Source organism: Cricetulus griseus, chromosome 3 (assembly GCF_003668045.3).
Source record: "Cricetulus griseus strain 17A/GY chromosome 3, alternate assembly CriGri-PICRH-1.0, whole genome shotgun sequence".
NCBI lineage: Eukaryota > Metazoa > Chordata > Mammalia > Rodentia > Cricetidae > Cricetulus > Cricetulus griseus.
In genome coordinates this window covers 162,121,456-162,145,095 of record NC_048596.1, presented here as the reverse complement: position 1 = coordinate 162,145,095, position 23,640 = coordinate 162,121,456, and the positions used below count along the sequence as shown (strand labels likewise).

Here is a 23,640-nt window from a genome sequence, read left to right as displayed (position 1 = left end):
ATGCCCAGTCTTGGCTCCATTAGGAGCCTGAATCTCCCACTGCCAGCAGGACCTGAGCTCTTATTTCCTCTGACTTTTTTTCAACTTTAGGTTTAAGACGCTGAACGATGAAAACTCCAGCCACCTCCTGTACTTCAATTGTGCTCTCAGGTGGTTTGCTCTAAGAATGGATGTCCTCATGAACATTGTCACCTTTGTTGTGGCCTTGTTGGTGACCCTGAGCTTTTCTTCAATCAGTGCTTCATCCAAAGGCTTGTCATTGTCTTACATCATCCAGGTAACAGCTGGTACATGGTTGAACTTGGCCTATGATATATTAGAATGGATACTTTTAGATGGATGCTGCAGAAAACTCAAAAAAGGTTAAAAATGAAGCTTTACCATAGATATCATTGACATTGAGGCAGTTGTGAGGGCTTCAGGAACAGTTGGATCTTTGCTCCTGGTTTTGTCCCCTTTTGTAATGCCTCCCTCATAGTTGTACAGTGGGTGACAAATGGTCTCTGAGATCTATAGGAAGAAGAAACAGTGGGGAACATTCCCCCTTTTACTACTCAACAAAAGCCCAGGCTTTATGCTTACTGGATGGATTTAGGCATCCAAGAACTAATTAGTGGTTTGGTGGGAGCAGAATGATTGATTTGGGCCAAGGTGTGGAGTCTCATTCCATCTCAAATCACACAGCAGCTTCACAGTGGGACTAGGAGAGGCAGACAGTTTCTGGCAAATGATTAGGAACAGGCTCTTGGCTGCTTGGGTGCCTTTCTCTTTTAATAATAACACAAGAGGAGAGCACACAGCACTGTAAATGACTTCCTCCACTGCTCTCAACAACCCTGGGATGTTTCTGTAAGTCTCACTATGCAGATAAACGAGATTCAGAGAGACTGACATCTGCCCTGTGTGGGCCATGATTTAAGCTTAGGTTGGTTGGTCATTGAATCTTGTCCCTGAGAGTGTGTTTCCAGGTCCTGTCTGGAACCTTCTCCATTGAGTCCATGCATTTTGGGACAAATTTTCTGGATGTGGGACTTTTAAAACATTCTCTTTTCACTAGTGTGTTTATTTATTTATTTATTTATTTATTTATTTATTTATTTATTTATTTCATTTTTGAGGCAAGCTTGACAACTTCCTGCCTCAGGCTCCCAGTGCTGAGATTATAGGCATGCTCTACCACGATCCTCCCTGTCCCACAATGCTCTGTGCTTTCAAATCAAAGTCAAATCTCTTCTCCATCAGAAAATGTTCTCCCTCCCTTGTTTTCGATTTGCTTATTTTTATGTCACATGTATGGCCATTTTGTCTGCATGTGTGTTTCTGAACCTCATTCATTCCAGTGCCTACAAAGGCCAGAAAAGGGCATTGGACCCCTGGAATTAGAGTTACAGATGGTTGTGAGCCAACATGTGAGTACTGGAAATTGAACCCAGGTCCTCTGGAAGAGCAGCCAGTGCCTTTAACCTCTGAGTGATCTCCAGCCCCAGTATTCTCCCTTTGCTTACTCATTTGGACAGTTTCCTCTGTTTTGTTTCCTGGGAATTTTCCTCAGCTTTGTGATGCAACCATGCTTTTGAATTTTCAGTGTGGCAACCATGTATTCACACATCAAATTCCCACATGCTCTCATTTTTTTTTTTTGTCTTTAAAAGACTCACTTTTAAATGACTGAAATACGTTTTTACTTTTTCTAAGGATACTAATACTGACAACCCCCCCCCCCAGCCAACTTTCCCCTTTTCTTTAATTTCTACCTCTTTTTTCCAGGGTCAGTTTTTCTTCTTGTTTATTTAGGTCTTGCTCTTGCCTGCCCTTGGTTTGTTTATCTATCTCTCCAGTCATTTGTATTTAAGGATGGGAGAACAGTTTGGCTTTTGGTGTGGCTTTGTGCCTCCCCTCCTGGGATAGTTTCTAACTCTGCCGGTGCTGGGGTAACATTTTCATTTTTTAAAAATATTTTTTATACATTTGCTTCCCTTTCCCAAAGCAGCCAAGGAGTGGGCCTGAAGGCATTAAACATTAGAACTGGTGTTTTGTTTTGTTTCTCCATAGAGTAATATTTGTAGAGCCCCACATACTCCCAGGATGTCAACTCACTGTCTTTTGGAAAGGTCGAATGTGTGCATGTGTGTGTAGATGGATACACCAGGGCAGTTGCCTCTAGAGAGACCACCAATCAGCAGGCCTCTTTGTGGCTCCCTTCTCATACCGTGAGCCTCTGGGGCTTGGCTCTAAAGTCCAGAAACACCTTTGCCTTTCATTTTAGCAGAGATGCTCATCCAATGCCCTCTGCTAGAAATGTGTGACTCCCATGCATTGAGATCTCTCCCATCTCCTGGATGTGGAAGGTGTTCTTTCAGAAAACATCTTGGGTATCATTTTAATAGTATGTTGGGATGGAAGCTATAGTGTATAAACTGATGACATGACCACTCCATGGTATGGTTAAGACGAAGGTGTTTTTGTTTTTTTAAATGTAGATATGTGAGATATGAGCTGGGGGAAGTTTAGGAGAGAGGGTAAGAAGGACTATAATGCTAGGATAGACTTTGGAATGTGCAACAGGCACATGCCATACTGAGAGAGCCTGGGTGGCAGCATGCCCTTTGATATGCTAATAGGTACCACAGGTAGTCAGAGGTAAGGGAAATGACTCTTTTTTGGTAGATGGGAACCAGCGTCACAAGTTTCTGAGGAATACTGGCTTTTATCTAACTGCCAGAAATCCTCCTATAATCCAGGTTGAGCTCATTTCTGCATATTTGGACTGCCTTTTGGAGTTTGGAGGAACTGGAGTTTCTTTTGGACCTAACAGAGACATCTTCCATGGCCTTAGTTAGGGCAAGTGGTTTTTACTTAGATTTACTTAGTTTGCAATGAAGACATCCACTACCAATGGGGAAAACTCTTTGGGGCAATATTATCAGCTTTCCAGGAGACAGTGGCTGAACATCCCCCTGCAGAGCCTGAATTTGCATGGCCTTTTTGACATTGGTTCTATCTGGAGAACACAGAATCCAAGTGGCAGAGGTTCCCTTGAGAATGGAAGAAACATCCCAGAGAGACAGAAAACAGTGTATCACAGCACAGGGCAGAACGTGAGTGCTAAGTGACTTCAAGTGCTGCAATGGAGACCTTGTGCTTACTTGGATCTGCACTGTGCCCATATGGGGATTCTAGACCTGGGTTGGATGCCAGGCATTTAGGAGCTGATTCTCTTTTATTTAGCAGAATATATCTGTGCCCTTCTTGGGAGCAATGTGCACTCTTTCCGAGCAGCCGGCACGAGGCAAGGGCTATGCTGGTGACTGCAGTTGCAGCGGGCCATCTGCACCGTTGGGCCCACCAGGCCTTAGGTTCTAGCACACAGCTCAAACAAGGTTTTGCCCCAAGGGACAGGATGGGGCCAAAAATCACTCAGGTTCAAGCCCAAGAGAAATGGGAAGCCCTGGGCCCCTGTTAAGCTGGGAAGGTGGCAAGGGCCTGCTGGGAAGAGCTCTCTGAGCTCATGGAGGGGCCTCCTCACCTATTTTATAAGCCCTCTGTTCCCCTCCCCTTGTCCTCCTGTCCCCCTTCTCCCATCCCCCAGCAGTTCTGACTGCACTGCCCCCTTTCTATGAAAGCCAGGCTGCTTACCAGAGCTTTCTTTGGCTTCCTGCAAACACAATGCCATGTCATACCCAAGTCTTGAGCATCTGTAGATTTGGGTGTCATAAGGGAATGGTGGTGCCAAGTATCATAGATCTTTGCATTCCCTAAGACACCAAGGGACAAGTGTGAAGATCCCAGTCTCCTTGGCCTGTCGTGGTACACTTGTGTAGTCTCTCAGAAGTCCCGATCCAGATGGGTCTCAATGGCTTCCAGTGCTACTCTCACGAGCAGGCTTTGGAGGCCTCTCTTCCCTCATTTCTCCTTTTGGACTAACAACCTGTAGTCATTTGCTTAGATACTGGAACAGATCCCCAAAAGCTTGGTGGCTTAAAACAAGAGAAATTTATTTTCTCACTGTGTTGGACATTCAGAGTCTACACAGTGTTTGTCATCAAGGCTGCTTTTCTCTTTAGGCTCCAGGGAACTATTACAGTTTTGTTGTGCTTCCAGAGGTTGGTGGCATTTCCTGGCATGAATTAGCACTCTTGGCCAGGCGGTGGTGGCATATGCCTTTAATCCCAACACTCAGGAGGCAGAGGCAGGTGGATCTCTGTGAGTTCAAGACCAGCCTGGTCTACAAGAACTAGTTCCAGGACAGCCTCCAAAGCCACAGAGAAACCCTGTCTTGAAAAACCAGAAAAAAAAAAATAGCTTTTAACTCTTTCTTTCTTTCTTTCTTTCTTTCTTTCTTTCTTAAATTAAGGTGCTTGTTATTTATTGTCTTAGGATCCAACCAGGCACTCAGGGTATTTAGTCATAGCTGCAAAGGTCCATTTCCAAACAGGCTAACATTCTTGGGTTCTAGAGCCTTGGATATAGACGGTTGCAGTGGTGGAGAAGGCATACTCCAACCTGCCCCAGTTATTACTTGCACTCAGATCTTGGAGTTAGATTCTGGGGGATCCTGGCCTAAAGCAGGTCCTCTTGGCAAACTATCTCTCCCAGTCTGGATCCTGGAGCACGTGTGTGTAATAGTGGTTTTCAGGGACTTTTCTGTCCCCATATGTGTGTGGGGGGGGGGAGGGGGGAGGATGGGAGAGTTAAGAAGTGGGAGTGGGATGCAGGGCCCCACCAGGTGGCAGCAAGGAGCCAGCCCCTAGCAGTTTGGCTCTGGGATGAATCTCCTCCCCAGGCAGTTGGGACTGGCTCACAGGAGTAATCAAGGTGGTGGGATGATTCTCACCATCTGGAGTGAGGGAGAAAATGTAAATACCATTTGTTTTTAAATACAAAGGAAATGTTTAAATGCAAAACATCCCAACAGGAAATGTGGCCTTCTGTGTTCCTGGCTGGGACAACTGCAAGCCTCTTCTATGCATTGCTTGGGCCAAAGTAGTACTTTGAAGTGGCAGACTTAAAGAGAGAGAGAGAGAGAGAGAGAGAGAGAGAGAGAGAGAGAGAGAGAGAGAGAGAGAGAGAGAGAGAGAGAGAGAGAACGAACAGCTGGGACCAAGGGAGGGTAGGGGGCCTTCAGTAGCTACCTGCTTCTTCCCAACAGCTCAGTGGACTGCTTCAAGTGTGTGTGCGAACAGGAACTGAGACCCAAGCCAAGTTCACCTCTGTGGAGCTGCTGAGGGAGTACATTTCGGTAAGGAACAAGTGAACTGCAGGAAGCCGCAGGCTTTTCCCATCCGGCTTGTTTTGATTTTTTCATTAACAATTTATATACATTTTTAGGGAGGGAGGGAGGGAGGGAGGGAGGGAGAGAGAGAGAGAGAGAGAGAGAGAGAGAGAGAGAGAGAGAGAGAGAGAAGGAGAGAGAGGAGGGGGGAGGGTGGGAGGGAGGGAACCCATGGAGGCCAGTTGTATTGGGAGCTGAAGTTTTAGAAGGTTGTGAGCCACCCAGTGTGGGTGCTGGGAATCAAACTCTGGTCCTCTGGAAGTGCAATCATCACCTTCTTTTTTTTTTTAAAAAGATAAAAATTGCTGTAATAGTTGTTTTTGAAAGATATAAATATAACAGGAAACATACATTCTCATGACTGACACAAATCAATATAAAAATGTCATCTTAAATCGATTTACTTTGATTGCAGTATCATGATCTTAGTGCCATAATAAAATATGTTCTTCAAGTTTTACTGTCAAGTTGGCAATCAAACTTAACCTTCACAATACCCTTCAGCCTTACCAAGCATCACCAAAAGTAAATAATTCACTTCACTTCTACTCTTACACCTTTGTCTTTCTTTCTTTCTTTATTATATATATATATATATATATATATATATATATATATATAGAGAGAGAGAGAGAGAGAGAGAGAGAGCGCAATGAGCAATAATGGCAATATGTTATGCATCAATAGCAGTAACAGCTTTTCCAGATTCTGCAGTCCTTTGAACAAAATGGTAGAGACATCCAGCACACTTCATTTTAAAAAAACAAAAAGCAAACAACAACAACAACAAATAAGTAAAAAACAGAATCCCAGAAAACAGCACAATTCTGTTACTCTTGTAGTACTTGGCACCATTTTTTTTTAAATTAGTTTCTCAGATATCATCTGGGAGGAAACCATTCTGAGCAACATCATTAAAAACAGCTCTGATAAAGCATGGTCACTCACTACTATGCATCATAAAGCAGGTCCACATATGAGTGAGTACATATCATGTTTGTCTTTTTGTGATTGGGCTACCTCGCTCAGAATGGTTTCTTCAAGATCCATCCATTTTCCTGCAAATTTTAAGATTCCATTGTTTTTTTCTGTTGAGTAGTACTCCATTGTGTAAATGTACCACAATTTCTCTATCCATTCTTTGGTTGAGGGGCATCTAGGCTGCTTCTAGTTTCTGGCTATTACAAATAATGCTGCTATGAACATGGTTGAACATATGTCTTTGTTATATGAATGTGCTTCTTTTGGGTATATGCCTAGGAGTGGAATTGCTGGATCTTGTGGTAGACTCATTCCCATTTTCTTGAGGAGTCACCATACTGATTTCCACAGTGGCTATACAAGTTGGCACTCCCACCAGCAGTGGAGAAGTGTTCCCCTTTCTCCACATCCTCTCCAGCATAAACTGTCATTGGAATTTTTGATTTTAGCCATTCTGACAGGAGTAAGATGGTATCTCAAAGCTGTTTTGATTTGCATTTCCCTGATGACTAAGGATGTTGAACGCTTTCTTAGTGTCTTTCAGCCATTTTAGATTCCTCTATTGAGAATTGTCTATTTAGTTCTGTACCCCACTTTTTAATTGGGTTCTTTGGTATTTGGGGGACTAGCTTCTTGAGTTCTTTGTATATTTTGGAGATCAGCCCTCTGTCAGATGTGGGGTTGGTGAATATCTTTTCCCAGTCTGTGGGCTGCCGTTTGTCTTGCTGACTGTCTCCTTTGCCTTACAGAAACTTCTCAATTTCAGGAGGTCTCATTTATCAATTGTTGACGTCAGTGTCTGTGCTACTGGTGTAATGTTCAGGAAGGTTCAGGAAGCGGTCTCCTGTACCGATTAATTCAAGGGTATTTCCCACTTTGTCTTCTAATAGGTTCTTTGTAGCTGGATTAATGTTAATATCTTTGATCCATTTTGACTTAAGTTTTGTGCAAGGTGATAGGCTTGGGTCTAACTGCAGTCTTCTACATGTCTGCAACCAGTTATGCCAGCACCATTTTTTGAAGATGTTCTCTTTGTTCCATCGTATAAATTTGGATTGTTTGTCAAAAATCAGGTGTTCATAGGTGTGTAGGGTAATATCAGGGTTTTCAATTCTATTCCATTGGTCTACCAGTCTATTTTTGTGCCAATACCAAGCTGTTTTCAGGACTATAGCTCTGTAATAGAGCTTGAAGTCAGGGATGGTGATGCCTCCAGAAGTTCCTTTATTGTATAGGGATGATTTGGCTATCCTGGGTCTTTTGTTTCTCCATATAAAGTTGAGAATTGTTCTTTCAAGGTCTGTGAAGAATTGTGTTGGGATTTTGATGGGGATTGCATTGAATCTGTAGATTGCTTTTGGCAAGATTGCCATTTTTACTATGTTGATCCTACCTATCCAAGAGCATGGGAGATCTTTCCATTTTCTGGTATCTTCTTTAATTTCTTTCTTTAGAGACTCAAAATTCTTATGGTACAGGTCTTTCACTTTTTTGGTTAGTGTTACTCCAAGGTATTTTATGTTGTTTGTGGCAATTGTAAAGGGTGATGCTTCTCTGATTTCTTTCTCCACCAATGTGTCATCCATATATAGTAGGGCTACAGATTTTTTTGAGTTAATCTTGTATCCTGCCACTTTGCTGAAGGTGTTTATCAGCTGTAGGAGTTCCCTGGTTGAGTTTTTTGGGTCACTTATGTAGACTATCATATCATCTGCAAATAGTGAGAGTTTGACTTCTTCCTTTCCGATTTGTATTCCCTTGATCTCCTTTTGTTGTCTTATTGCTCTAGCTAGAACTTCAAGGACAATATTGAAGAGGTATGGAGAGAGTGGACAGCCTTGTCTTGTACCTGATTTTAGAGGAATTGCATTGAGTTTCTCTCCATTTAATTTGATGTTGGCTGGCTTGCTGTATATTGCTTTTATTATGTTGAGGTATGTTCCTGTTATCCCTGATTTCTCCAGGACCTTTATCATGAAGGGATGTTGGATTTTGTCAAAGGCTTTTTTGGCATCTAGTGAGATGATCATGTGATTTTTTTTCCTCAGTCTGTTTATATGGTGGATTACATTGATGGATTTTCGTATGTTGAACCATCCTTGCATCCCTGGGATGAAGCCTACTTGATCGGGATGGATGATTTCTCTGATGTGTTTTTGGATTCGATTTGCCAATATTTTATTGAGAATTTTTGCGTTAATGTTCATGAGGGATATTGGTCTGTAGTTCTCTTTCTTAGTTGTGTCTTTGTGTGGCTTGGGTATCAAGGTTATTGTGGCCTCATAAAAAGAGTTTGGTAATGACCCTTCTGCTTCTATTGTGTGGAATACTTTGAGGAGAATTGGTATTAGCTGTACTTTGAATTTCTGGTAGAATTCTGCACTGAAGCCATCTGGCCCTGGGCTTTTTTTGGTTGGGAGACTTCTAATGACTGCTTCAATTTCATTAGAGGTTATAGGTCTATTTAAGTTGCTTATCTGTTCTTGATTTAATTTTGGAAAGTGAAATCTGTCCAGAAAATTGTCCATTTCCTTTAGATTTTCAAATTTTGAGGAATATAGGTTTTCAAAGTATGACCTGATGATTCTCTGGATTTCCACTGTGTCTGACCCCCTTTTCATTCCTGATTTTATTAATTTGCATGTTCACTCCCCTTTTCATTCCTGATTTTATTAATTTGCATGTTCACTCTTTGTTGTTTGGTAAGTTTGGATAAAGGTTTGTCTATCTTGTTGATTTTCTCGAAGAACCAACTTTTTGTTATATTGATTCTTTGTATTGTTCTCCTAGTTTCCATTTTATTGATTTCAGCCCTCAATTTGATTATTTCCTGGTGTCTGCTCCTCCGGGGTGTGTTGGCTTCTTTGTTTTCTAAAGCTTTCAGTTGTGCTGTTAATTCTCTCGTGTGATTATTCTCCTGTTTTTTCATATGGGCATTTAGCGCTATGAACTTTCCTCTTAGCACTGCTTTCAGAATATCCCATAGGTTTGGATATGTTGTGTCCTCATTCTCATTGAATTCTAGGAAATCTTTAATTTCTTTTTTATTTCTTCCTGGACCCATGAATTGTGCAATTGGGTGTTACTTAATTTCCATGAGTTTGTAGGTTTTCTGTAGTTCTTGTTGTTGTTGAATTCTAATTTTAAAGCATGGTGGTCTGATAAGACACAGGGGGTTATTTCAATTTTTTTGTACTTGTTGAGATTTGCTATGTTGCCAAGTATGTGGTCAATTTTAGAGAAGGTTCCATGTGGTGCTGAGAAGAAGGTAAATTGTTTTGTATTTGGGTGGAATGTTCTATAGATATCTGTTAAGTCCAATTGTGCCATAACTTCTATTAGTTCTTTTGTTTCTTTGTTAAGTTTCTGTCTGGTGTTCTTGTCCAGTGGTGAGAGTGGGGTGTTGAAATCTCCCACTATAAGTGTGTGCGGTTTTATGTGTGATTTGAGTTTTAGTAATGTTTCTTTTACAAACGTGGATGCCTTTGTATTTGGGGCATAAATGTTCAGAATTGAGACTTCATCCTGATGGATTTCTCCTTCTTCATCTCTTTTGACTGATTTTAGTTTAAAGTCCAATTTGTTGGATATTAGGATTGCTACCCCCGCTTGTTTCTTGAGTCCATTTGATTGGAAGATCTTTCCCCAACCTTAATTCTTAGGTACCATCTGTCTTTGAGGTTGAGGTGAGTTTCTTGTATGCAGCAGAAGGAAGGATTCTGTCTTCTTATCCATTCTGCTAATCTGTGTCTTTTTATAGGGGAGTTAAGACCATTACTGTTGATGGATATTAATGACCATTGATTATTGTTCATTCTTGTTTGTTTTTGATTTGGTGATAGTGGCAAGATTAGGTGTGGGATTCTATCCCTTTTTTCTTTTGACTGTTGGAAAATTGGGATTATCTATTGCCTATGTTTTACTGGTTGTAGTTAACTTCCCTGGGTTGCAGTTTACCTTCCAGTACTTTCTGTAGGGCTGGATTGGTGGATATGTATTGTTTGAATCTGGTTTTATCATGGAATATCTTGTTTTCTCCATCTATAATGATTGAAAGCTTTGCTGGGTATAGTAGTCTGGGCTGGCATCCATGGTCTCTTAGTGTAGGTAGAATATCGATCCAGGACCCTCTGGCTTTCACAGTTTCCAAGGAAAAGTCAGGGGTGATTCTGATAGGTTTGCCTTTATAGGTTACTTGACCTTTTTCCTTTGCTGCTCTTAATATTTTCTCTTTGTTGTGTATGCTTGGTGTTTTGATTATTATGTGGCGAGGTGACCTTTTTTTTGGTCCAGTCTATTTGGTGTTCTGTAGGCTTCTTGTATTTTCATTGGCATGTCTTTCTTTAGGTTTGGAAAATTTTCTTCTATGATTTTGTTGAATATGTTTTCTGTGCCTTTGAGTTGGATTTCTTCACCTTCTTCTATACCTATTAATCTTAGGTTTGGTCTTTTCACAGTATCCCATATTTCCTGGATATTTTGTGTTAGGGATTTGTTGGACTTAAGATTTTCTTTGGTTGATGAATCTATTTCCACTAGTGTGTCTTCAACTCCTGAGATTCTCTCTTCCATCTCTTGTATTCTGTTGGTTATTCTTACATCTGTAGTTCCTGATCGTTTACCCAGCTTTTCTATTTCCAGCATTGCCTCAGATTGTGCTTTCTTTATTGTTTCTATTTCGTTTTTTAGGTCTTGAACTGTTTTTTGTATGTTTTGGTTTTGTCTTCAATTTCTTTAAGAGATTTTCTCATGTCCTCTTTGAGGTCCTCTATCATTTTCCTGAAGATGTTTTTAAGGTCATTCTCTTCTGGTTCATCTGCATCGTGATGTTGAGGTCTTACTGGTGTATGGTTCCTATCTTCGGTGGTGTCATATTGGGTTTTCTGTTGTTGGATGTGCTTTTACCCTATCCTCTTCTCATCCTTTCTTCTGGTGGGTGTAGCAAGTGTTTCTTGTTCTCCTGGTGGGTGTGGGATCACGGTTCCCTTCTGGTAGATGCAAACAGTCCAATACTCTAATGTCGGTTCTTTTCTCGTGGATGGAGGTGTCACTGTTACCTGGGTGTCGGCCGTGTCCGGGCGTGCCGGGTCCCGCCAGAAGGGCAGTTGGAGGCAGAGCTGTCACCGGGCCTCGAGTTGTCGGATCCCGCCGCTGAACTCCGTATGGTCACTTGTGTCAGATGACTCTGAGCAGTGACGACAAACTGGAACTGGAAACAGTTCCTGGCCTACCTGGGCCAGCAGATGGAGGCTGGCCTACCTCTGGGTGATCGGTGTTCGGAACCCACCACTGCCACCGAACTGGGTCTGGCACGCAGGTCGCTTGCCTCAGATGACTCTGTGTAGCCATGACGAACTGGAACTAGAAAACAGTTCCTGGCCTACCTGGGCCAGTGGATGGAGGCTGGGTTGCCTCTGGGGGCTGCCTCTGGGTGATCGGTGTTGGGAACCCACCGCCGCCGCCGAACTGGGTCTGGCACGCAGGTCACTTGCCTCAGATGTTTTTCCAATCATCACATTTTTAACCGTGGAGCCATCTCTCCTGTCCCTTTCCTCTTTTCTTTTCTTTCTTCTTCTTCTTTTTTTTTTTTTTTGTGAATGGGATCCATTTAATAACTGGAATCTGGCTTGTCACCTGTCCTGTTAAAACCTGTATTCACAATCCAATCCAAAATTCAGTGCCTCACTTCGGTTTCTGGAAATTAATATTTGATTAAAGTTATAAATAGCAAAAGAAGATGAGTTCACCTCTTCTTTGAAAGCTTTTTGGTGCAATGTAGGATGCAGCTGCTCTGAGAAAGGACAGAAACCCAGCAGCCACTTTTGTGGGCCTCTGGATAGTGTTTGGCCCCATTTGGAAGCTTTATTGGACACTCTTAAACATTTTAAAATTCAGCACATCCACTTTCCTGTTTAAAATGCCCTCATAATCTGCTTTAACACACAAACCTTCCTGAGTGTGCGTATGTCTAACTGAGCTTGTGAATGCAGTGGGCTTGAGATTCTTAGGACAGCTCCATATGGAAGCAGAAAGCTTTTGACCTAAAACCACATTTAAACTAATTATTCAAGTATAGATTTTAAGTTAGAATCTCAAGCCCAAATTCTGCAATACTGCAAATATTTGGAGCATAAAATAAGCAGATTCCTTAAACTAAAGACATTGCTAGTGCAGTATTGGTTCATTCAAAATACTTCTATTTTGAATTCCAAATCTTCTAGGGGTTTAAAGTACCCTCTAAGAAGGCAAATGTTTTCTCAGCTAATTGAGGTCACTTATTGGGCTGGCTGGCCAGCCTGATGGAACACAGGGGACTCCTCATTGGTGGGAGAGCTGCCATAATGTGAGGCAAAGGAGCCGGCTTTGTGCTCATTCAGTTTCGAGGTTTCGGGTGCATCTGAAAAAAAGTTCAGGTTTTTTTCTGCTGAGCTCTGAAGACTTTTGAGCTTGACCCTCCTCACTCTGTCCTCTTCCTCTTCCTAGCACTTTTGTAGACATTGAAATTAGATTGATTCTACAAATCTCAAGATTCGCTCTGGATTTGTCCCACAGTGTCAAGGTCATCATGCTGACACTAACCCAGGTCCCATGGCTCACTGTGAGCCGTCTCTGCTTACCCTCTTAAGTCATCCATCCTTTCTTCACTAAGCTCCATCCCTACACGACTTTTCTTTTTATTCCTGGAGTTACTCAAGGCTCTTCTGGCTGCCAGGCCTTTGCAATACCTGTCTTCCCTGTCTGGAAGGTCCTGGACAGAAACCCTTGTAGTTGTCATCCTTTCCACATTCCAAGCCTCTGTTCTAGTGTCAGAGATGCCCTCTTCAACCCTCACATAATTTTATTCTGCTTGCTGTCACCTGCTGAACAAGTCACTTTCCTTATTTTATTACGATACTCTTTTTATTACCTATTACCTAATGTCCCCCACTGAAATGTGGCCTGCTTATTTTGCATGGAGTCTCTCACATAGCCCATGCTGTCCTGGAACTCTCAATCCTTCTGCATCAGCTTCCCAAATGTTATAGTTACAGGTGTGTAGCTCCACAGTGGGCAGAATGTGAGTTCCCTGAGTACAGGGTTATGGGTCTCACTCACCACCACAGGCATCCCAGCATTGGCAGCTGTGGGATGGGTGAGCTAAGTCAGTGGAAACCAGTGGCTGTCGAGTTGGTCAATGGCTGTTCTGCTTTTCAGACCTGTGTTCCTGAACACACTCACCCCTTCAAAGTGGGGACCTGTCCCAAAGACTGGCCAAGCCGTGGGGAGATAACTTTCAAGGACTATCGAATGAGATACAGAGACAACACCCCCCTCGTTCTCGATGGGCTGAACTTGAACATCCAAAGTGGGCAGACGGTTGGGATTGTGGGAAGAACAGGTTCTGGTGAGGACAAACTCTGCATTTATTTTTGGGGGATGTTTGTTTGAATTTACACTGGATGAGCTGGTTAAGCCACATCAGAGAGATTTACACGAGTGCTGGAGCCATTGTTATTTCCCCCTCAAATCTCTTTACTGTAAATTAGGGTTTCAGGTTGATTGGGTGTGGAGAGTTGGAAGCGAATACACAGTAGTTTTTGAATTAATTAAATGAGAATCATTCTGGAGAAATGAGGCCCAGAAGATGAGTTATGTGCTAAAGGCCTCTGCAGGGACTGGCAGGTTAATGGTGTTAGGGCAGCCTGGTCCCCCAGAGTGAGGGATGTCTGCCTGCAGAGTCATCCACACAGAGCCAGTCTCGTCACATTGAAAATTCCCTTAATTAAATGCTTGGACATGATGGAAGTGAAAACTGCTGTTGGATTTGTTGTTCCTGCTCTTATTGTCCCCAGGAAAATCATCCCTGGGCATGGCCCTGTTTCGTCTGGTGGAGCCAGCCTCTGGTACCATTTTCATTGACGAGGTGGACATCTGCACCGTGAGCTTGGAGGACCTCCGAACCAAGCTGACCATGATCCCCCAAGATCCTGTCCTGTTTGTAGGTACAGTAAGGTAGCTGTTTTCGATCATCATGCATTCCTGTTTGGAGACGGTGAATTGGGCCAATCAGTAGCTGAGAAATTGCCGGGCCATGCTGTTCTTGGCACTCTTAGCTCAGGGAACTGGCCTGTGCAGGCGCTCAGAAACTCTGCTGGTATCTGGTTTATAATAAAGCTTTAGAAGGAGCCAAGGAACAGTGTCCTGAGTCTTGCTGGAATTTCAGAAACTATTATTATAACATTATATCATCACATTATTAACAACAACATATGATTAGTAGTGATATTAATAGTTTTAATAACATTAGCAATACTACTATTATTTTATCATGCATAAAGTGAGCAGATACCACAGTTGGTGCCAACAGCCCTATTTTATGCCTGTATTCTGGCATTACGGCAGGGTTAGCAATGGCCACTCTCAAAAGTGCCCCTGAGTATACTCCCTGGCCTGTATGTGTAGCAGGCTTTTGGCAAGTGCATTGGTTATTCCTGCTACAGAATCAAAAACTGACCAAGTACAAACAGATTGAGATTGTGACTTACACAGGCTCAAGATCTGATGCCAAAGCATAGATACCCAGTATCTCAGCTGGTCCAGGGAAAGGGAAGAGTCATCCCACTAGGCATGGGATGAAACAGGGAAACTCTATTTACTTAAAGTTGATCATATTGGTGATACAATATGCATCTCAAAACACTCCCTGGGTGGGGCCTGGAATCTGCAGCTCTGGATGAGGCCTGGAATCTGCAGCCCTGCCTCTTGTCCTGGAGGCTGAAAGGGATGCTGAGAAAAGTTTCTTTTCTCCCTTCTTTGCCCAGAACTTGTATAAGGTGTAGAATGCTTTGCTGTGTGTTGATGCTGTGGACCCTGGTGTGGTTGAGCGTGGCCTGCCTCCTGGTGGGGTTTCTCACTCCTGCCTGTCTCTGAGGTCTCTACTCTATCACAGAGTTGTAGGTTCTCCGTCTTGTGGCCTGGGCTGAACAGGCTCCTCCCATCACACTTCTTATCCCTGGGCATGCTATGGGGAAGAGAATGTGTTCTTACCTTTTGTAGTTCTAGAAGCCACCCTTGGGCCTTCCTGACGTCACATCTCCTCCCCATCCTCTCATCTTCACTGTGCTCACTATTGTCTCATCCTTGGGAATCCAGCTTGCTTTCCTTTGCTTCATCGCAGGTACAACTTGGATCCCTTGGGGAGTCACACTGATGAGATACTCTGGCATGTTTTGGAGAGAACATTCATGAGAGACACAGTAGGTATCCTGGGCTGTCTAGCATGAGTCTATTCCAAACACCACTGCCTCAGATACCTGGCTTCGGGGCCAGCAATTGGCCAGGTTTATTTGCAGGAGTGACATACGCCAGTGAAACTCAATCCTTACCTGCTCCTGCTTATCAAAGCAACCACAGTACGATTTGTTAGCTCTCTGGCTGATCCAGGCACCAGCTCTACATGCATCATCTCTCCTGGTCCTCTGCATAGCCCTTGGAGGCTGGTGCTATTAAAGAAGTAACAGGCCCATGCCAGTGAGGAGCAGGATGGAGACTTGAATCCAGGTCCATCCTGGTCCAGAGTCAGGGAGGGCCATATTATTTGGCCTGGGGCCTCATTAGCCTTATCAGAACTGAATGATAGCTTGTTCTGGGATTGCAAGTGCAGTTGGTTTGAATTGTCTATGACATAAGACCCTGTCCTGTTTGGAGCCGCAGCCCCAGTTGAGGTGCCAGGGCAAGCACTCCCCCCCCCTTCCCCCCGAAAAGCCCCTTCAGTTAGTCGTGATGAATACACAGACTTTGTCTCAGCCTTCTGGAAAACTCTCTGGTCCTATCCCTGTTTTATCCATGAAAACCACAACACTGAAGCCCACTTGCATTTGCTTAAATGTTCTCTAGAAGTATATGTATGAGTTGTCCTTTTTGGTGAGTCACACTGGCTTTTCATTATTAATGTCTCCCCCACCCTGGCCCTCTCTGGTGCCTATTTGCAGTATTGAAATGATTGCTGTTTTGCACTTTCTTTCCCATTGTAAAATAAAGCAAGCTGATGAATGCAAGAGGAGGGGGCAATCAATAAGACAACACAGGACAATTTTATAGATCATCAGCATAAATGTATCATTTTCTGTGTTTTATAGATAATGAAACTCCCAGAAAAATTACAGGCAGAAGTCATAGAAAATGGGGAAAACTTCTCAGTAGGGGAACGCCAGCTGCTTTGTATGGCCCGAGCACTTCTCCGTAATTCAAAAGTAAGGAAACAGCATGGAAAATGGATTGGTCAAATTTTGGATATTCCCTGTGGTGCCACTCAATCCAGGACGCAGAGGCACAAGCGTGTCTTTCAGCAAAGACAGGGCAATGCAGTAATTTAAAAACCGATCACTTTCTCTTAAGACAAAGTTGTGAGGGGCAAAAATTGAAAAATAACAGCCATTTCCAGGAGCAGCACCTTCCTTATCTGGGCTACACCTTGGGAGGTCTGGCTTATGTATTCTCTCCACTTTCCTAGGGGGCTTGAGTTTGAAAAGTAGGCTCTCAACTTTCCCCCTTTGTCCCTGAATAATTCTGAGTCCTCATGCATAGTACCTAGGATACCCAAGCCTTCAGAATGCTAGTTTATAAGATTTGGAAAATGTATATATGCTTTTCTGAATGATTTAACCAGCCTTACTGATTCTGAGAAAGAGAATGACAGTTAATCATTATTATTGTTATTATTATTTTTTTTAACAAATCCTATTTTCTGGGGCCTGGAGAGATGGCTCAGTGGTTAAGAATGTTTGCTGGTCTTCCAGAGGACCTGGGTTCGCTCTCCAGTACTGAAATCACAATGGCCTATAACTCCAGCTCCAGGGAATCTGATACTCTCTTCTGGACTCTGCCTTCACGTGAATGTGTGTGTGTGTATATACCCACGCACAGACACATACATGTACACATAACAATTAAGAGGAAGAAAAGAAATCCTTCTAGTGTTCATCAGTGTGAATCACTTCATGTGTTCTTTAGAGGTGTGCACAGCAGTGCCCTGGGTGGCACTATTCACTGTGAAGTAGCTACGGGGCTTCCTGCTTTGTGTGAATAATAACACATGATCTCTTCACATGGGAGGAAATTAGGTAACTTGGCAAGGTCAAGTGCAGTTACAGGTTGAAGTTAAACCTTCGCATTGCAAATTCTGAACAGTGCTTTGGCAGGCAGAATGATGCTCCTTTCAACTCCAATGTTGTTCTTGTTTGTCCTGTACCCCAGACTTGTATGCTCCCCCATGTGGTAAGAGGAACCTTGCTATGAGGAGGACATTAAAGATCTTGAAATAGGAAAGTTATCTTGGATCTGATGGGTCTAGTGTCTAGTGTATTCCCATGTCTCTGTAAGAAGCAAGCTGGAGAATCAAAGGGAGCAGGTATGGTGGCAGGCAAGGGTGTGGGCTGAGGAATGCAGGTGGCTGGCAGACACTGGAAAAGGCAGGGGATGCAGCCCCCATTCTTGATTGCAGGATTCTGGGTTCCGGAAATGTAAGATGTAAATTTGTGATGCTCCAAGTCTCCAAGTTCCTTGTAATTTATTCCAGCAGCTATAGCAAAGCAGTATGAGTGCTGTTATCATGCCACGCTGGCTCCTACTGTGTATACACTATGTACTACAGAAGGCCCTCATCGAGTTTCTTTCTTCCTAGTAGCAATGTGTGGTGTTCCTTCCTTCCTACTGGCAATGTTTGAATAAAGTGCTTTTAAGAGAGAGAAAATACCATCTTGCTCCTCTAGCATATCCCTCCGAGGAAGATGAGGGCTTGCGGTTGGACTTTATTTTTGGTCTTTTTTTAAATATATATATATATATACACATAGCTTTTCAAGATGGGTGCTTAGTTTATTGTGTTTGTGTTTTCCTAGTCTTTTAGGATGGAACTGAGGCTATGCATCTTCCTCTTTGCACAGCTTTGGCTTTTACAGCGCTTCTTCCTTAACAGATAATTCTCCTCGACGAAGCTACTGCCTCCATGGACTCCAAGACAGACACCCTTGTCCAGAGCACTGTAAAAGATGCCTTCAAAAGCTGCACAGTGTTGACCATCGCCCATCGCCTAAACACAGTTCTCAACTGTGACCTCGTCCTGGTCATGGAAAATGGGAAGGTGCAGGAAGTTCTGGCTGGTGTAACCTCCTCAAAGGCTTCCCTGGTTAGGGCTGTGTGGTGTGTACTTTTTTTTTTTTTTTCTGAAAATTTCAATTCTTCTCTGATTTTCAGGTGATTGAGTTTGACAAGCCTGAAGCCCTTGCTGAGAAGCCTGACTCTGCATTTGCGATGTTACTAGCTGCAGAAGTTGGATTATAAAGGTGCAGAAGTTGATTTGAGATGAGCCAGTGGATATGTGAGAGGAGAAACCTGAAGGTGGAGTCATGCAGCCCCAGCCATAGCCCCTCCCACCCATGGAGCACAGGGTGAGCTGGGGCTGAGACGTCTCCCTTGCTCTGCCCAGCCCTTTGGGCCACCTCCCGTGGCAGACTCTGGGTTGGTTTTGGGTGGTGAAGAGTGCAGACAAAGACGGTATGTTAGAAGCTGCCTCTTACCTCTGAAAAACCCCAAGGGTCCCTCATGTGTCCCCACAATACTGCATAATGCCTGAGAATGGAAACAGTCTACCTTTCTGGAAAAAAACAGTCAAAGCAAACAATGGGAAAATGCCGAAGGCTGGGGTTTACAGAGGACTCCTCACTTTTGTTGCTAGACAAGAAGAGAGAAAATTTTTTGTTTAACTTCATTTCACTTTTATCTTGACTATGTGACAAGAAGTAACTGCACAGATCCACAGCACGGAAGACTGATGATAGTGTTTGGTGTGAGATTTTTCAAAGAAATCATATTGTATGTTGCAGTTGATCTGTTAAAACAACCAGAAAGTAAGACACTGGGGTTTCTGAATAAATGACATTTTTATATCTTCTTTATCGGTCATTAAAATGCAATAAGAAACTAAATGACCCTGAAATGTTGCCTTGCAATTATTTTACTGAAGATGTCTCCGTTTGAACTGTCCCTTCTCACAGACCCTCACTGCCGCCTCCTTTGGCTTGGTAGCGGATCTATACAGTTGTTTGCCAACCTCAAGGTTTTCTGTGAGGGCTATGGAAAAGATATAACTTAGTAGCCCCAGTGTGACAGCTGCTAACTTAGAGTGGCATTTGTCATTCTTTGTGATTGAAGGACCTCTTTATATTTCCAGTGAGGGTAAAAGGTTCTGAGATGTCTGAATGGGGTCTCCTGAACTTTCTTTCCAGTCCTAGGTCATACCTTAGGTACAGCATACAGCAGTGTGGCCAGCAAAGCTCCTCCTAAGTCTTGGTCACACACTACTCTGTTCCTTGACAACATGGAGAAAGGCAGTATCTGGTACTTAGGAACATTCAGGAAATACTCAGGGTGGGCACGTTAGGTCTGCCTTTTATGTTCTCCAGCACAATAGAAGACTAATCTGGAAATTTTCATCAGACAAACTATGATGGTTCCTATTGGCTGTCAACTTGACGGGAACTAGAATTATCTAGGAGCTAGACCTTGGGGGAATGTCTGCGAGGGAATTTCTAGATTAGGTTAGCCAAGGTGGGAAGACCTACTCTGAATGTGGGTGATAGCATGGGCTGGGAGCCTGGAGCGAGTGAAAGGACAGCGGTAGTGGTGGCTGGGCACCAGCTTTGGTCTCTGCTTCCTGACAGCAGATACTCTGTGACCAGCACCTCACACTCCTGCTGCATGCCTCCTCACCGTGATGAGCTGCGTTCCCTTAAACTGTGTGTCAAAATAAATCCTTGGTTCTTCAAGTTGCTTTGTCAAGAATTTTTTTTTTTAACAGCAATGAGAAAAGGAACTAATACAGAAAACTAGAACCAAGTAGTGGTACTGTTGCTGTAATAGGCCTGACAATGCAATTGGTAGGTTTTTGGAACTAGTGTGTGGGAGGAATGTGGACTAGTCTGGAATTTGGGGCTAGAGAAGCCCCAGAATGCTGTAAGCAGAGTTTAATGGGACATCCATCCTGATGGGAATTTGGAAGACCAGAATGCCAACAGAAATGAGGGCAGTAGAGGCCCCACACATGAACGTTCAGAGAACTGGGCTAGAGGCTATTCACATGTTTTTGGCAAATCATGTCACTGCATTCTACTTAGGCCCTGAGAACTCAAGTGAGGCTGGACCAGAAAGTAATGGACTAATTTGTTTAGTGAAAGGCATTTTTAAGAAAGGATAGTATTCAGGCTGAATTGAGAGAGGCTGAATTGAAAATGGCTTTGAAGGGGTTCCTTAATCAAAAACAACTGTCTAGGGAAATGTTTCTCTAGGATCAATGCACAGAGGCCTCTGCAACTGTGACCCAAAGGGGCCAGGCTACATCTTGAGCTGGTAGTGGAACTTGGCAATCTTGTCCGTGTGGTCCAGTTTTCCATCATTGGTGGAAGTTGGGGGAGAAACTCAAAAAGGAACACTGCTTATTGACTTGTTCTCTGTAGCTTCCTTATAGCCTAGGTCATGCGCCTAGGGGAGGTGCATCAACAGTGGGATGGGTCCTTCTGTGTCAACCACCAATCAAGAGAATTCTTCACAGACATGGCCTCTAGACAGTCTGACCAAGGCAATTCCATGACTGAGCTTTCCCCATTCCAGGCAGCTCTAAGTTGTGTTAAGTTGCTAATAGAAACTAAGCAGTACAACCATTGTATATTTACTGAAGCTATGTAACTTGCACTCAGAGCTAAGAGATTAGCTTGAATCTCTGAAGTTGGGGTTGGAATGTTTTAGACAGTGTTGTGATTGGCCAAAATTATGGTGACTTTTGAAGTTGAAATGAATGTATCCTGCACAATGAAATGGCTGTGAGCCTATAAGGGCCAGAGACTAGAGGAGTATCAAGTAGACAGGATAGAGTTGTGATGGTTAATATGACAGGATCTAGAATCATACAGGAGGCAAACCTTTGGGCAAGCTGGTGAGGGGGAGTTTCTACATCGAGTTCATTAAGATGGGAGGACCATAAATGTAGTTGGCACCAAGCCATGGGGTGGTGGGACCCAGCCATGGGCTGGAAAAGAATAAGCGGACTGAGCTCTACTTTAGTATCTCTTTGCTTCCTGGCTTCCCTATATCCCCATCATATGCCTTTAGTTAATTCTTGTCAGGTATTTTGGTCACAACTATAAGAAAAGTAATTAATAACCTATCCAACAGCCAGTGTGGCAAAGGCTAAGCTGGTAAAGTTTATCTCCAACCAGACAGAATGCATCCTGTGTCTGCATAGACTCCAGGCTAGACTAGAGGAGAAGCCAGGACAGTTGGCTCCAGGTGGAGGTCCTATTCAAGTGTGTTCATGAATTACCACTGAATCCAGCCAATAGCAGATAGGGTACCCTCGAGAGTATGTGGCTGAAAAAGACAAAAGTGGGATGATTCCTCTCATGGGCAGCATGATGGCAATGGTGGATTTCCTGTGAAGGGACACTTATAGCATCAAACTTAGCCACAGGGCTCTGGACAGGTTGCATAGCTTCTTGGTAGATAACTCTTTTGACATGACAATCTGACTTGGCTACCTATGGTGGCCTTGGGAATCCATGACAGCTTTGAGATGTTGGTGAAGGATACCTTGTTTTCTACTAACTTTGAGTCAGAATGACAGTCTGTCTGTGACTTCAAGGAAGGGTTTATACAAGGACGAGGGCAGCTGCTCTCTCTGACTTTGAAAAAAGATGACTTGCCTTCCTTTCTACCCCTGCACTTCCTGTTGTGCTGGCAGGAGAGAATACTGATATTGATCCTGATGTTTGCTGAGCCTTTGCAGTGTGCCAGACACCATGAGAAGCAGTTTTTCATGAATCATTTCACCTAATCCTTACCTCACCCAAGGAATGCAAGATGAGGCTTCCTGAGGATAGGGATTTAACTGCAGGCACACAGGAAGGAAGACACAGAGATGGCATTTGAACTCTAGTCAATCTGGTGCCTAAGTCTTTGCTCCTAAACCCTGTTCTCCATTCTCCTGGGCCTGCTCAGGGCCAGTGATACTCATCAGAATCACATGGGGGAGAGTGACTTCTGGAAACCTGGTTGTTGGCATATAGAACATGGGAGAGTGTCAGTGAAACCCCTGACCTCGACTTACTTACTCTCTGAAATGTCATCCAGGGCTGGACTATGTTGAATGGTCTGTGATCTTCCAAGTAGGTGTGGCTCATTGATCATTACCATATCTTTGAGGAATATCTACCTACTAAGGTCTGAAATCTATGTACCTTATATGTTGAAACTGAATCAGAAATGCAATAATATGAAGAACCTTGGCTTGTAGGAGGAGGTCATGGGGGCAGAGACCTCATGAGTACAATCCATGTCTGTATGAGAAAGGGTTGACAGAGTGTGTTCACTACTTTAACCATGGAAGACACATGAAAGCCAACATCCATGAAGTAGACAGCACCTTCTGGTACTATTCCCCAGTTCCAGAACTATGAGCAATCAATTTCTGCTGTTTACAAATTACTTGGCCTATGGTGTTTTGTTATGTAAGCAGTACTAGTAATATACCACTGATGGGGAAACTGAGGAACTTAGACAATGACCAAGATTACCCTACTGTTGGAATTTGAATAAAAAGTAGGCTGACTCTAAAGCCTGTTTTATTAATTGCTTTTCTTACTGCTGCTTCAAAACACATGGCAGAAATAGTTTAAGGGAGGAAAAACTTATTTGTGGTAACAGAGTTGGAGGGTCTATCACTGTGTGGAAGTTGCAGTGGAAGGGTCACCCCATAGCAGGCTGGGAAACAGAAAGCAGGACAGGAAGTGAATAGTCAGGAATAATATATACCCAAAGACCCATCCTAATGGCCTACTTTCTGTGGCTTTGTCCTTGCTTTCTGTGTTACTTGAACCTTCATTCTTTGAGGACAAACCATTCAAACCATGAGCCTATGGGGGACATTACTTAGCCATATTAAAGCATCTGCACTGTTAAATTCCATTTGATATTGCTGGCAACCTGAGACCTTCAGGTGACAAAACAGTGTTCAGGGTTGAAAAGCCTATGTATTGGTCAGACTCAGTTATGCTGCAGTAACAAAGCCTATGTCCAGATGGCTTCTTTCTCGTTCATGTGACCTGTCTATCAAAGGTCAGAGATGATTGTCATGCTGACAGAGCAGACTCTGTCTGGAACAGTGTCAGTCTTGTGGCAGAGGACAGGCACAAGACTGGTAATCAGAAACAATGTGTGTCATTTTAGCCCACATTTCATAGGTAACAAGTCAAGGCCACTTGTATGTTCGACAATGTATGGCACATGCTCCATCTTCGGGAAGGCACACCATAGGTCACAGAAGCCCAGGAGGTTGTACAACCTGTCTTCTTTGGAGT

At 43.3% G+C, this 23,640-nt stretch overlaps 1 protein-coding gene across 2 annotated transcripts in view; it reads left to right on the top strand.

Moving 5' to 3' along the window:
- Positions 1-18,574, top strand: part of Abcc12 (ATP binding cassette subfamily C member 12) — a 67,888-nt gene extending 49,314 nt beyond the window's left edge. Inside the window, exons 22-29 of one of the 2 annotated variants that reach the window (XM_027406100.2) lie at positions 91-277; positions 5,150-5,239; positions 13,448-13,637; positions 14,086-14,245; positions 15,411-15,489; positions 16,372-16,485; positions 18,210-18,374; positions 18,488-18,574. In XM_027406100.2, coding sequence (XP_027261901.1) covers positions 91-277; positions 5,150-5,239; positions 13,448-13,637; positions 14,086-14,245; positions 15,411-15,489; positions 16,372-16,485; positions 18,210-18,374; positions 18,488-18,574 — 1,072 coding nt within the window. The remainder of the gene's footprint in view (positions 1-90; positions 278-5,149; positions 5,240-13,447; positions 13,638-14,085; positions 14,246-15,410; positions 15,490-16,371; positions 16,486-18,209; positions 18,375-18,487) is intronic. The other variant, XM_027406101.2, reaches the window with a different exon arrangement.
- Positions 18,575-23,640: the final 5,066 nt, after the last annotated feature.